Genomic DNA, 15681 nt, shown 5'->3' with positions numbered 1-15681 from the left:
AAAGCCAGAGTGTTCTAAACCTAAAGACAGTCATCATAATTTGAGAACTTGGAGAATAAGCGAAGAGGTAAGGACTCATATTTAATTTGCTTGACTAAAAGGATATTTATGACAGTAAGTGAATAAAGAATACAGAAGGACTAGGGATGGGCTGTGTTCAAAAGACAATCAGTTCAATAGAACTGCTGTATGTTGCCAAGACATCCAGGTAAAGATGCTTACAAAGACATGTAGTGATGTTGGTCAGCAGAGAATACAAGCAAGAAAGGAAAGAGAAAAAATAATAAAGTTGCTGAGAAATCATTGTGTGCCAGGTACTACTAGGTTTATATGTAACATCTCATATCATCCTCAAGAACTCCTATAAGATAGTGGTGGTAGTTTACTACTAACATTTATTGAGTACTTACTATGTACTGGGCATATTCTAAACATATTACAGATATGAATTCATTTAATCTTCACATATAAAATATAAATAAGAAACACAAACACTTTATAAATGAGGAACTAAAGCACAGATGGGTAAGTAACTTGTTGAAAATCACATAACTAGTAAGTGGCAAAGCCAGAGTCTGAATCCACAAAGTCTGGCTTCAGAGCCCATGGTCTTCATCATCACAACATATAGTTTTGACCTCTCTCTCCCTAATTTCGGGGCCTTTTTAAGTTTTTATTTAAATTCAAGTTAGTTAACATAAAGTGTAATATTAGTTTTAGTTGCACAATATAATGATTCAACACTTCCATACAACACCCGGTGCTCATCACAAGTGCCCTCCTTTATCCCCATCACCTAGTTCACCCAACCCCTCACCCACTTCCCCCCTGGTAACCATCAGTTTGTTCTCTATAATTAAGAGTCTGTTTCTTGATTTGTCCTTCTCTTTTTTTGCCCTTTGCTCATTTGTTTTGTTTCTTAAATTCCACATGAGTGAAATCATATGGTATTTGTCTTTGATTTATTTCATCTAGCATTAAACTATCTCCTTCCTATGTTTATAGCAGCATTGTTTACAACAACCACATTATGGAAGCAACTCAAGTGTTGGCTTGGCTGTCTAAATGCTTGGTGTGTTCATATATATAATGGAGTATTATTCAGCCACAAAAAGAATGAAATCTTGCCATTTACCTCTCTTTTTAAAGCACTCTGCAAATAAGGAAATTGAGGCTCAGAAGTTAGGCAGCTTGCCCAAGATTACATAGTTATTACGTGGTCTCAGAGAGGCCACTTAAACCCTGGGCTCTCTGACTACAAAGTCTATGTCTTTTTACTATAGTACTTGTGAAGATCACCAACATAGAAATGGTGAAGCATGGATAAAACTGTTTAAGAAGAAAACATAGAGCAGGAAGAACTTTGAGTAAAGAATCCTCAAAGTTAAGAAGGCTAAATTAAAGGTTATGTACATGACTATCAGATTAAAAGATGTCCACCTCAACAGTACATCTAAAACAAAAGATCTAAGCAAAGTGGAAGTTGACGATGCTGCCATCTCAGAGGAGTCTTCCTCACGATAATTACCCAGGTCTGCAAAATTCATGGATATTTACTTACACAAATGAAGACAGGGTTGCAAACCACAAGAATAAAAAAGAAATTTCTGACTCTCATATAGGAAAATAAAGCCAGAAACAGATTTAAAAACAAAAAAAAGGGGGCGCCTGAGTGGCTCAGTCGGATAAGTGTCTGACTTTAGCTAAGGGCATGATCTTACCGTTTGTGAGTTCGAGCCCCACACTGGGCTCTCTGCTGTCAGCACAGAGACCACTTTGGTCCCCCTCTCTCTACCCCTCCCCCCGAAAATAAACAAACATTAACAAAAAAGATAAGTAAAAATAAATATGATAAAGTGAGGCTGGAGATAGAAGCAAAATCTATACCTTACTTTTTATAAAGATTTTTACAAAGATAGTTGGTAGAATAATTAATGTTATTGAATAATCTGATGTAATAAGCAATGAAAAGAAAATTAAATTTTGCTTAAAATAATAAAAATGGGTATGATAGTAGACAAGACCAGTATAATAAGCCAACTTGATTTCTCACTACTCTCCTCTTAGGTATTAAACACCATCCTTGCTGGACTTCTTTCCATTCTTCATATATACCACACTCTCTTGTCAAACATGCACTCATTTACTAATTCAACAAAACTGCTATGTACCTACCATGTGCTAAACACCATGCTAGGTGATCGGATGAATGGTAAACATAACACACCTTGCTCTCAAGAAGCTCATGTTCCCATAAAAGAGACATTTTATAGACAGCCACAAAAAGTATTAAACACATAATGATAAGGGCAAGTGCAAGGTGCCATGGGAAAGGCAGTGTAATGTATTCTGGAAGGTTGAGAAAGCCTTTTTCTGTGGAAATGCTTAAATTGAGACCCGAAGGATTTGAGTAGCTCTGTGAAAAAACATGGTGTACACCAGGATGTTGAGTTAGTGAAGGAGAACAGAAGTGGGTACATGAAGGATATGATTAGGATAATTCTCAGAAAAGCGTGACTAGCAGCTGGATAGATGGTGGTGCCATTTATTGGACTAGAGAGCTCTAGAATACAAACAGGCCAACGGACAAGATCATGAATTTAATTGAGGACATTTAAGTAGATGTATTTATGAGATAATTAAGTGGTGATAAGCAATAGGCATTAGAACATATATGTCTGGGGCTAAGAACAAAAATCTGGGCGATGGATACACATCTTATATTATCAGTATATATAATCAAAGTCATGGGAAGAAATCAGATAAATCACTTTAGGGGTAATATACAGTGGAAAAAAAAAAAGTAAGTACCAAGCATTTAGAGGACAGAAGAAGAAGAAGAAAAAAAAAAAACTATGGAGACTGAAAACCAGGATAGTAACAGAAGACAACAAAAAAGAATATTTCAAAGAGAGAACTGTGAAATGCTAGGGAGCCATTAGGTAAGATGGAAATATTTACTCTTAGACTTAAAACATTTTTCCCTCTTGGGCTCATTAAATTTATGCTCATCTTTCAGGTTTCTGCTGAGTTATTTCTTCCAGCTAGCATTGCCAGAATTCCTAATTTTGACTTATATACCTATCATATGTACATCCTGTATGTCCTCCTATCATAGCTTTTATCATTCTGTGTTTAACTGTAATTGCCTGCTTACGTGTCCATATCTCCACAATTCAAACTTCTCAAATGTATGAAGAAGCAAGACTGTGGATCTGGTTCAAAGTTGTATCTCCCTCAAATGCAGTCTTTCTCATATTTGTCCCCTATCCTTCCCATAGCTACTAAACATAGCACCCAGCAACAAGGTCTGTATTCAGTAAATAGTTGTTGACATTTATTTAATACCTATTATATGCCAATCACTGAAGTGGATGTAATGGGAGAAACAAGGCATCAATGTCAGACAAGAACCTTACCCTCAAAGAACTTCTTTTCTGATTATATGCAACTACAACTTAAATGAACAAATAGAGATAAAGTGTATTTCTTACCATGTCAGTAGTTATCACTTTTGCCACAATATGTGTTATAGTCTTTCCAAAGTCTCTTTTTCCCTTTCTGCGCCTTAGGATTCTTGGGAAGAAAGGTCCATGAACTCTAGAGTTGAAAACATTTATTTATGATTAAATTAATCAGAAAAAAACTCAAGCTATACTTACTTAGAAAATAAAACGTGGCACCAAGCATCTTTGAGAAGTAGGCTTCGCTATTTTAAACTCTTTGAGAGCAATGAGCAACTTGAGAGCAACTGAACGATTTAACTCTTAGATAACTGAGTATTTTTTTTTTCATTTTTTTTTAACATTTTATTTATTTTTGAGACAGGGAGAGACACAGCATGAACAGGGGAAGGTCAGAGAGAGGGAGACACAGAATCTGAAACAGGCTCCAGGCTCTGAGTGGTCAGCACAGAGCCCGACACGGGGCTCGAACTCACAGACCGCGAGATCATGACCTGAGCGAAGTCGGCCGCTCAACCGACTGAGCCACCCAGGCGCCCCGATAATTGAGTATTTAAACACTTGATCTCTAAAATCTTTTCATTTTCATGGATTGTATGTATGTAACCCATTAAAATCAGTACCTGTCACCTCAACTCTTCAATACAGTAGAAAATTTTCCTGATTGCACTTTGATAGCCCACTGAATTGTGGACTCACAACAAAGCAAAGGTAGGTTATGTCTGCGATACTAAGGCATAAAAATGTGTAAGGACATGCCTAATTTTAGACACTGTGTTCAAGTAACAGAATGTTTTGTTTCAAAGGATATGGCCTCCATAAGTATGTTGGCTGTGGCCTCCCAGCACAACAATTCTAGCTTCTCTCTGAGTTGTGGGGTTTTGTTTGTTTGTTTGCTGTTTAGCACTTCTAATTCCACTCTTTCTCTTCTTTCTGCTCTTCTTTACAATTCCCGCTTCCTATCACTTAATCATGTTAAGTGTCATCAAAAGAAAGAAAGAAAGTTTGAGTATAATTTATCATTACTATCAGCCAAAAGGGACACCCCTTTTCCAATAGATGTAGACTTACTAATCTCCTTCGGTGTCATATTTTGGGTTCTCTGAAGCACATTATTGTTGGATACAAATGGGATGCAGCTTTCGTACCAATATTTTTCATCTTCAAAAGTTTCATTGAATATTTCAAAAGTAAACCCAGTCAGCATTTCTATACCTGTTTAAGCAAGTGGTTATGATCTTGAGAAAGAGAACCACTTGCACGTTTTTTCACCATATACCTGATCACCAGCTGCTCAAAGAGTACAGCACCCTATGTTCAAGAAATACAGTAGTTTATCATGTAAATCCTAGTTTTAAAATCAAAAGTATGTATCAGTGTTTTTTTTTTAAAGTCAAATCTATTAAGGTATAATTTACACAACAGACACTCATTTTAAGTGAACCATGACATGAGGTTTCACAAATCTGTACACCCACTTAACTCAATCAAAATAACAGTATAGAACATTCCCATCACACTGTCAGGTTCCTTCATGCATTGTTGCAGTCAATCCTCCACACCTATTCCCAGGCAACCACTGATCTACTTTCTGTTGTTAGATAAACCCTTTCTTGGGAGTTTTTAAATATTTTAAAGTGAAAACATATATGAGGTACTCTTTTGTGTCTAGCTTTTTTCATTCAGCCCATGTTGAGATCGATCCATCGTATTATTTTGTGTATCAGCATTTTGTTTATATTATTGAGTGTTTCATTATTTGATTTTCTGTATAGAAGATCGTGTCATCTGCAAATAAGAGATAATTTTATTACTTCTTTCTTTCCAATCTGGATGGCTTTTCTTTTTCTTGCCTATTGCTCTGGCTGGAACCTCTAGTACAATTTGGACAGAGATAGTAAGAGCAAACATCCTTGTCCTCTTCCTTGTCATCTTTCCTTAAGATCTTCCTGATCTTAGGAGGGAAACATCCATTCTTTCACCACTAGCTATGATTAACTTAAAGGTTTTTCATAGATGGCCTTGAACAGGTTGAGAAAGATCCCTTCTCTTCCAAGATTTTTGAGAATTTTTATGATGAAAGTGTTGAATTTTGTCAAATTCTTTTTCCGTATTAAAAGGTGCGGCTTTTGTTTTTTATTCTATTAATATGGTGCGTTATATGGATTCCTATTCATTTGTTAAGCCAATCTTACAACCCTGGGATGAATCTCACTTAGTCTTAGTGTCTGATCTTTTTAATGTATTGCTAGACTCAGTTTGTTAGCATATTCCTGAGGATTTTTGCATCTATATTCATAAGGGATATTATTCCATAGGGCTTTTTTCTTTTTCTTGTGATGTCTTTGTAGTTTTTGTATCAGGCTAATAGTGGCCTCACTGAATGAGTTAGGTAAGTGTTCCCCCTTCTATTTTTGAAAGTTTGTAAATAATTGGGTGTTAATCTTTGAAATGTTTGGTAGAATTCACCAGTGAAGACATCTGGTCTCTGGTTTTTCTTTGTGGGTAGTTTTTAATTTGCTAATTTAATCTCCTTACTTGCTATAGGTCCACTCAGGTTTTCTTTTTTGGCTTGAGTCAGTTTTGGTAGATTTAATGTTTTCAGGAATTTGTCCATTTGGTCTGGTGATCCAGTTTGTTGGCATGTAATTGCTCAGAGTATTCCTTAGTAATCCTTTTTATTTCTGTGCAGGTTTTTATGTGGATGTAAGTTTTCAACTCAGTTGGGTAAATACCAACTAGGAGCACTATTGCTGGTTCATATGCTTAGACTACATTTAGCTTTTAAGAAACTGCCAAACTGTCGTCCAAAGAAGCTGTACTATTTTTGCATTCTAATCAACAATAAAGGAGAGTTCTTGTTCCACATCCCTGCCAGCAGTTGATATGGTCAGGGTTTTTGTTTGTTTCTGATTTTGTTTTGTTTTTGGATATTAACCATTCGAATAGGTAAGTTATGGTATCCCATTCCTTTAATTTGCAATTCCATAATGATAATGATGTCAAGCATCTTTTTATAGGCTTTTTTTTTTTTTAAACCAATCGTATATCTTCTTTGGTGAGGTGTTTGTTCAGAATGTTTGTCCCATTTTTAATTGGGCTGTTTGTTAGGATGAATTTTAAGAGATCTTTGTATATCTTAGATACAAGTCTTTTATCAGATATGTTTTACAAATGTTTTCTTCAAATTTTTGGCTTGTCTTTAATTCTCTTAACAGAGTCTTTCACACAGTGTTTTAAATTTTAATACAGTCCAATTTCTCAATTTTTTTCTCCCACAGATCATACTGTCAGTGTTTTATCTAAGAACTCATTGCGAACCCAAGTTCACCTACGTTTTCTTCTATGTTTTCTCCTAAAAGTCTTACAGTTTTATTTTACAGTTAGGTCTACGGGTCACTTTGAGTTAATTTTTGTGAAGATGTAAGGCCTGTGTTTAGGTTCATCTTTTTGTATATGGACGTTCAATTATTATACAGCATTATTTGTTGAAAATAATATTCTTTCTCCATTGAATTTTCTTTGCTCCTTTGTCAAAGATCAATCAACTATGTTTGTGTGGATCTATTTATGGACTCTATTCTGTTCCATTGATCTATATGTTTATTCTTTCACTAATACCAGGCTTTCTTGATTACTGTAGTTTTATAAGAACCTTAAAAGTGGGTAATATGAATACACCCTCTTTTTTCTTCCCCAGTACCGTGTTAGCTATTGTAGGCTTTATGCTGTTCCATATGAATTTTAGCAATAGTGAATACCTACAAAATGGCTTGCAAATTAGGATTGCATTGAATCTACACATCAATTTGGAAGGAATTGACATATAAAAATATTGACTCTTCCAATTCATAAACAGAATATTTCCCCATTTATTTATATTTTTTCTGTCATCATAAGTTTTGTAGTTTTTCTACATATAGATCCTATATATATTTTATTAGATCTGTGTCTGATCTGTACCTAAGTATTTCATTTTTGGGGCTCTATTATGATATTTTTAAAATTTCAAATCATTTGTTACTGGCATATAAGAAAACAATGGACTTTTGAATATTAACCTTGCTATACTCATTTATTAGTTCCAGGGTTTTGTTGTTGTTGATGATATGATGATGATGATTCTTTGAGATTTTTTATGTACACAATTATGTCACCTGCAAAGAGTTTTATTTCTTCCTTCCCAATCTGTGTATCTTGTTATTTCCGTTTCTTGTCCTGTTGCATTATCTAGGATTTTCAGCATAATATTAAACAGGAGTAATGAGAAAAAATATCCTTGTCTTATTCCTAATATTAGGGGAGAAGCATCCAGTTTCTCATCATTAAGTATTAATGTTATACGTTTTTTGTAGATGTTATTCATCAATTTGAGGAATTCTCCTCTATCGCTTGTAATGCTTGATATATCAATTATTGAAAAAGGGATGCTTAAGTTTCTCATGTATAATAGTGGATTTCTCTGTGTCCTTGCATTTCTTTCTTTCTTTTTTTTTAATGTTTAGTTTTTTGAGAAATAAGAGAGGAGAGTGCAAGTGGGGGAGGGGCAGAGAAAGAGGGAGACCCAGAATCTGAAGCAGGCTACAGGCTCTGAGCTGTCAGCACAGAGCTCGATGCGGGGCTCGAACTCAAAGACCTCGAGATCATGACCTGAGCCAAAGTCAGATGCTCAAATAACTGAGCCACCCAGGCACCCCTCCATGTGTCCTTGCATTTCTATCAGTTTTTGCATTACATATTTTGATGCGCTGTTGTTGGATACATACATATTAAGCATTGCTATGTCTTCTTCGAGAGCTGGACCCTTTATCATTATGCAATGCCCTTTTTTGTCCCTGGTAATTTAACTGGTTCTTTCCAAAGTCTGCTTTGTCTGAAAATAATATAGTAATCCAGCTTTTTAATGGTTGTGTTAGCATGAAGTTATCTTTCTCTGACCCTTTACTTTTAACATTTCTAAGCCTTTACATTTAAGGTTGGTTTCTTAGAGATGACAGATAGTTGGATCTGGTGTTTTTATGCACTTTGACAATCTCTATCTTTTATGTATTTAGACCATTTGCATTTAAAGTGATTACAGATACAAGGGAGGTGGGTGGGGAATGGGCTAAACAGGTGATGTGTACTGAGGAGGACACTTGTGATGATGAGCACTGGGTGTTTTCTGTAAGTGATGAATCACCAAATTCCACTCCTGAAACCAATAGTATATGTTAACTAACTAGAACTTAAATGCAAATTTAGAAAAACAAAAAACAAAAAAACCAAGTGATTACTGACATAATCAAATTAATACCTACCATACTTCTAATAGTTTTGTTTGTTGTATTTGTTCTTTGTTATTTTTCCCTCCTTTTCTGCTTCCTTTGGTTACAGTTAAGCATTTTGTGATTCCACTTTCATCTATTCTCATCAATTATTTAAAAAAAAATTTTAGTGTTTTCCTTATAGACTGCAATATATATTTTAAACTAATCTTAGTCTACCTTCAAATAACACTAAACTACTTCATATATAGTGCAGGTGCCTTTTACAGAATATTCCCATTTCTTCCCTTGGTATAATGTTACTGTCACTTATTTTACCAATCCATATGCTACTATCACCCAACTACTATTTATACCATCATAACTACTATTACTTTAAACAGGTATCTTTTCAATCAGTTGAGAGAAAGAAAAATAAAAGATTTTAATTTACCTTTATTTATTCTTTCTCCAAAGTTCTTCCTTTCTATACATAGATCTGAGTTTCTGACCCTTAACAATTTTCTCCTCTCTAAAGAACTTTTCATTTTTCTTGCAGAATGATAAACTCCCTCGGCTTTTTTTTTTTCTTTTTGTTTACAAGAGCTATTACCCTTTCACTTTTGAAAAATAGTTTCACCGGATATAGAATTCTAGGTTCGTAGTTCTTTCTTTCAATGCTTTGAATATTTAACTCGTCTCTCATCTTATTTTCATGGTTTCTTATAAGAAGTCCATTGTAATTCTTACTCTTATTCATCTGTAGATAAGGTGATCTCTTCCCCCTCAGTTTTTTAATGTATGGTTTTCTTCAAATTTGAAATGCCTATAATATAGATTTTTTGGTATTTATCCTGCTCAGTGTTCTCAGCTTCCTGGATCTATGATTTGGTGTCTACATTTAATTTTGGGAAATTATTTAATTCAAACCATTCACCATTACTAATTCAAACATTTCTGCTGCTGCACTTGCTCTTTTTCACTTCTGGTATTCCAATTACACATATACTGCACCCTTTGAAATGGTCTCACGCTACCTGGATGTTTTGTTTTTTCATTCTTTTTGCATTTGTATGAAAAAATTCTGTTGACATACCTTCAAGCTCACTGATTTCTTTCCTTAGTTTCATCCTATCTATTAGTAAACTCATCAAAGGTATTCTTCATTTTTATTTACGGCGTTTTTGATTTCTAGCATTTTCTTTTAATTCGTTCTTAAGAGTTTCTATTTCATGCTTACATTACTCATCTGTTCTTGCATGTTGTGTCCTTTTTTCATTAGAGACTAACATATTAATTGCTTTTTTAAAATTCCATCTGATTAATTACAAAATCATTACTGAGTCTGGTTCTGATGCTTGCTTTCTCTCTTCAGGCTTAATTTTTTCTTGCCTTTTAGCATGTCTTATAATATTTTGTGGAAAGCCAAGCATGATATATTGACTAATAAAAACTGAAGTAAATAGTCTTTTAGTGTGAGGTTTTATATTAATCTGGCCAGGAGGTAAACTGCTTGCTGTAGCTGTAGGTATCACAAGCTTCAAAATCCTATGGTTTCCATATTTTTGCCTTTGAAAACTCCTCTTTAGACAAAGTTTGTGTCTTGTAACTTTTTTAGGTATAATTCTGTTATTTTACCGGAGCCTGGCCTAGTGTGTTGTAAAGTAAGGTGGAGAGGAAGTGTTCTATAATCTTATGATTAAATATTAGTTTTTCAGTGGGTCTATGTCCCTGGGCTGTGACCTTCACAAGTGTGACGTTCACAAGTGTTTCTTAGTGCCCTCTTCCCAGAGAGGAAGGCTAGAGGGGACTGGAGTCAAGGAAATGCCCTTTCCCTAGGTGGGCAAAGGCTCTGGGAAAGTCTTTTCCCTGGTAAATAAGTCTTCGTCATGGAGGTGGTCTGGGTGTATTTCACAATGGTAACTTTTCCCATCCCCAACCAGGGGCATAATGGGATTTTTCTTGGCTCTTCATCTGAGAACTTAGTGAGATTCCTGGAGGCAAAACCACAAGAGAAGTAGGGTGTCTCCCTAAGAACTACAGCCTACCAGGAGTTTCTCACTTGCGTACTGGTCCACATTCAACCTCCAGCAGTTTATCAAAATTACCCATTTAAGTGTTCTTACAGTTTATGGCTCTAGGGAGTTATCTATTCCAGGTAAGCAGATCTTGGTTGTGACTCTGAATTTACTTCTTTCCCCAGATTTCACGGTAGCAATTTGTCCTGTGACCTCAGTTTTCTTATGGGTCCAAGAAAGTCATTTTCAGTTTCCTCAGCTTTTTTCTTGTTTTCTTGTTTCTTGTTTTTAACTCATAAGCTCTTAACATGTCAGAGCTGCATCTGAAAATATTTGGTTCTTTTTTAGTTTCCATTTATCTGTTGAGATTCTCTGTCTACTTATTAACACCAAGTTTTCCTATAATGCTTAGAACATATTTATAATAGCTGCTTTGAAGTCTTTGTCTGATAAATTCAACATCTGGGCCCACTCAAAATCTGATTTTATTAACTATCTTTTTTCCTGGGTATGGATTCTATTTTCTGGTTTCTTTGCATGTCCATTAATTTTTGGTTGAACACTGGAGACTTTGGAAAATATATTCTCATAATTCTGGATTGTGGTATGTTCTTCTGAGGATTGTTAGTCTTGTACTCTAGCAGGCAATTAACTTGCCTGGGCTCAAAATCCAGCTGAAATATCTGTTCAGTTCTTTCAACCTCCATGATTCAACTACATACTTTTTTTGAAAGCATTGTTCTCAAATTTCTCTCCCCCACCAGTGCTAGCATAGTTTAGTGGTCAGTCAAGAATTTGGGCAGAGTTTGTGCTCAAATTCTGGATCTGACCCCTTTTGCAACTTTCTTCTCTCAGGATACTCCACCTAAATTTCTAGCTGCTTTGCCAGCCTTTAACTCTGTCCTTTGCCACCTTGTCATAGTAGGACTTCATTTTTTGCTGCCAGAGCTATGAGAACTGGTGATCACTCTGAGACTAAAGAGCAAATCCCCACTTCTTACCTATTCCAAGGATAAACTTTTCTGGCTGCTGCCTGCTTTGGTAATTTTACAGTGCCTTCAAATAGCTAGATATTTTAATATATTTTTGTCCAAATTTTATAATTGTTATCCATGAAAGGGTTTGACCAATTACCTCACTCCACCACTCCCAGGCCTAGATTGTCTGTGATTATAACTTTTAAGATGAAAGAACCCCATGTGGCCCTATGCCATTAGAATCTTAAGTCTAGTGATGTTAATTTGTATTCAAATCCAACTTTTGTTGAATCTGGATTTCTAGATAAGTAGAATTAGATTTCAAAAATCTAACCTATATTGATTTCCCAAAGTAATCCCAAGGTTTTGTTACACAGGAATCCCAATAACAACATTAAAAATAGGGACTAAAATGGGATTCTTAGTGATTAAAAAAATAAGTCAAATTTGAAAGAAAATACAAAAAGAAAAGATTTAGGCTAACAGTTAGTTGCTAGACATGTAAAATGTGGCTCAAAATTCATAAGGCAAAGAATGCATACAAGTGGAACACATTAAGAAGGGGTTTAACAATCTAGTATGAAATAGTCAGAAGTCCTTTGGCCCTGTTTAAAATTTTCCATTAATTTTGAAACCATAAGCAAGTATTCCTATTTCCCCTGTATCTAAAACAAAGACAGGAATATATACTTTACTGCATAGTAATGTAAAAATATTTTAATACATTTTGAAGTACTCTGGAGAATGATGCTAGTTAAATCTACATTGTTTTATTTATCATAAAAACAACTTATCAACTTAATGTTGGTTAGAAAAGAAGAAATTATGCGGCAGCCAAATTAACCAACCTTCTCCTTTACTTTGCATATTATATGTGGTGGAGATCTGCCTCCTCTTTTCTTAGGCTCTGGCCAAAATCAAGAAGGTAAAGATGAAAGATAAGGAAAATAACTAGATTGATGACACTTTTTTAAATCTGAAATTCCAATGATTTCAGTGAATTCAGTTATATAAAAATAATTTTCCAATACTGGTAGCTGTACTTTGTTCTTATCTCAAAAATTGGACATCTAATTTTATAATCTACTTCAATCAGGGTAACATATGATATGATATGATAAAAGAATGACCATGTCATCTTTTTGTTTAAAATGGAACAAATTATTACCGGAGGCGTAAATCTTCCCACATTTTCAATAATCCACACAGCATTACTATCTCATAGTATTTTTTCCAGCATTCAACGGTCTCTGCTGCAGATGGATCTTCCTTAATATTGCTCTGATACTCGATGAGTTCAACACGTTTATTTTTATACTTCTCCAAAGTTTTTTTGAAACGTTGTGCAATAGGACCAGGTATGGTTCCATCTTGTATATCACACCACCTGTAAAGTAGCAACATAATTACAATGTTTATCTTATGTAATGTGCTGAGTAAGTTTTTTTTTTTAATTTTTTTTAACTTTTATTCATTTTTTGAGAGACAGAGAGAGACAGGGCTTGAGTGGGGGAGGGGCAGAGACAGAGGGAGACACAGAATCCAATGCAGGCTCCAGGCTCTGAACTGACAGCACAGAGCCCGACATGGGGCTTGAACTCAAGGACCATGAGATCTTGACCTGAGCTGAAGTCAGATGCTTAACTGACTGAGCCACCCAGGCGCCCCGTAAGTTTTTAACTATACTTACAAATTAATTCTTTCTTCAATCAAAGCAGTATAATTCTCACAACTTTCTTCATCATCCCAGTCTCTCCAAAGAAAGTCATAAAAAAACCTATGATGAATCAAATTAATAAAAAGTGATCAAAAAGTGCCAATACCATGTATAGAATTAAAAAGACATTCTCATGTCAGAATTCTTTATATGAATTCTAAGAAAATACATATATATTTACAATTTTTAAATGTTTTATTTATTTTTGAGAGAGAGACAAACAGAGCATGAACAGGGGAAGGGCAGAAAGAGGAGACACAGAATCCAAAGCAGGTTCCAGGCTCTGAGCTCTAGGGCTTGAATTCACAAACGATGAGATCATGACCTGAGTCAAAGTTGGACACTTAACTGACTGAATCACCCAGATGTCCAGAAAAATATTTTTAAATAACTTTCAGTGAACTAATATTAAAATCAAACCTTTATTTTTATTTTTTTTAAGTTAATTTGAGAGAGAGAGAGAGAGAGAGCAAGTGGAGAAGGGGCAGAGAGAGGGAGAGAGAGAGAATCCCAAGCAGGCTCCGCACTGTCAGTGCAGAGCCCAATGTGGGGCTGGAACTCCCAAACCATGAGATCATGACCAGAGCCAAAATAAAGAGCTGGACACTGGGGGCCTGGGTGGCTCAGTCGGTTGAGCATCTGACTTTGGCTCAGGTCATGATCTTGCAGTTTGTGGGTTTTAGTCCTGTGTTGGGCTCGGTGCAGACAGCTCAGAGCCTGGAGCCTCTCAAAAATAAATAAACATTAAAAAAAAATTTATTTTAAATGGACAGGGGCACCTGGCTGGCTCAGTCAGTGAGCACGTGACTCTTGATCTCAGGGTCATGAATTGGGTGTAGAGATTGCTTAAAAAATAAATAAACAAACAAAAAAACAAACTTTAAAAAAAATGGACAAATTTAATTCAGCAGTGAGTAAAAATTAAATCAATAACTATTACAAAATTCTTATACACTTACATATTAACTTTTTGAATATGATAATTTTAACGTTAAGAGGTAAAAAGGTCAAATACCTTACAACTTCCAAGGCCAAAGCAATATCATGATTATCAGAATCTTGTCCTTCAACAGGGTAGACTTCCAAGAGAGGCACACTGTGCTCCAGTTCTTCCAAAATCTCATTGACCAAACCCCTTGGAATATTTGCAATATTAGAAGAAAAGGGCTCAGCAACAGATACAGTAACTTTGAAACAAGATGATGAGCTTTGATGTGGTTTACAAATTACCTAAGATAAATATTATAAAATCTGTAGTTACAAATCAAAACAAACCACAAAGATTTTTTCCTCACACATGATGTACTTAAAAAATTTCTTCTTTTAAATTTTATGATTCCTTTAACCACACACACAAAGTCATTATAGATCAATATTAAATAAAATAACACAATTTTTCAAAGCCCACATTTTTTTAGTTCCAGTATAGTTATCAGTGTTCTATTAGTTTCTGGTGTACAATATAGTGATTCAACAATTCCATATACCACTCAGTGCTCATCAAGATAAGTGTTAATCCTCTCCACCTATTTCACCCATCCCTCCACCCACCTTCCCTCTGGTAACCATCTGTTTGTTCGGTTTGTTCTGTATAGTTGAGAGTTTTTTTGTTTGTCCCTATTGTTTTCTTTCTTTGTTTTCTCTCTCTCTCTTTTAGTTTTTATTTATTTTAAGAGAGACAGGGAAAGTACATGAGAGCAGGGGAGGAGGGAGGGAAGGAGGGAGGGAAGGAGGGGGAGAGAGAGAGAGAGAGAGAGGAGAGAGAGAGAGAGAAAGAGAGAGAGAGAGAGAGAGAGAGAGAGAGAGAATCCTAAGCAGGCTCTGCACTGTCAGCGCAAAGCCTGACTGACGTGGGGCTCGATCTCATGAACCATGAGATCATGACCTGAGATGAAATCAAGAATCAGACACTTAACTGACTGAGCTACCCAGGCGCCCTTCTCTTATTTTCTTTATGAAATTCCACATGTGAGTGAAATCATACAGTATTTGTTTTTCTCTGGCTTATTTCACTTAGCATTATACTCTCTAGATCCATCCATGTTGTTGCAAATGGCAAGATTTCATTCTTTTTATGTGTGTGTGTGGCTTCATAATATTCTATTACGCACACACACACCCACACATTGTCTTTATCCACTTATCTGTCACTGCACACTTGACCTGCTTACATAATTTGGCTATTGTGAACAATTCTGCAATAAACACAGGGGTGAATTTATCCTTTTGAAGTAGCGTTTTTGTATTCTTTGAATAAAT

At 35.4% G+C, this 15681-nt stretch overlaps 1 protein-coding gene across 1 annotated transcript in view; it reads right to left on the bottom strand.

The window, feature by feature from the left end:
- SHCBP1L (SHC binding and spindle associated 1 like) overlaps positions 1 to 15681 on the bottom strand; it is a 37284-nt gene that overhangs the window by 10988 nt on the left and 10615 nt on the right. The window contains exons 3-6 of the mRNA XM_058700468.1: positions 14438 to 14652; positions 13396 to 13482; positions 12874 to 13092; positions 3495 to 3600 (exon numbers count right to left, since the gene is read on the bottom strand). Of these exons, the coding sequence (XP_058556451.1) occupies positions 3495 to 3600; positions 12874 to 13092; positions 13396 to 13482; positions 14438 to 14652 (627 nt within the window). The remainder of the gene's footprint in view (positions 1 to 3494; positions 3601 to 12873; positions 13093 to 13395; positions 13483 to 14437; positions 14653 to 15681) is intronic.

This window comes from Neofelis nebulosa, chromosome 15 (genome assembly GCF_028018385.1).
Source record: "Neofelis nebulosa isolate mNeoNeb1 chromosome 15, mNeoNeb1.pri, whole genome shotgun sequence".
Taxonomy (NCBI): Eukaryota; Metazoa; Chordata; class Mammalia; order Carnivora; family Felidae; genus Neofelis; species Neofelis nebulosa.
The sequence above is the reverse complement of the archived record's forward strand: the minus strand, read 5'-3'. Positions and strand labels throughout refer to the sequence as shown.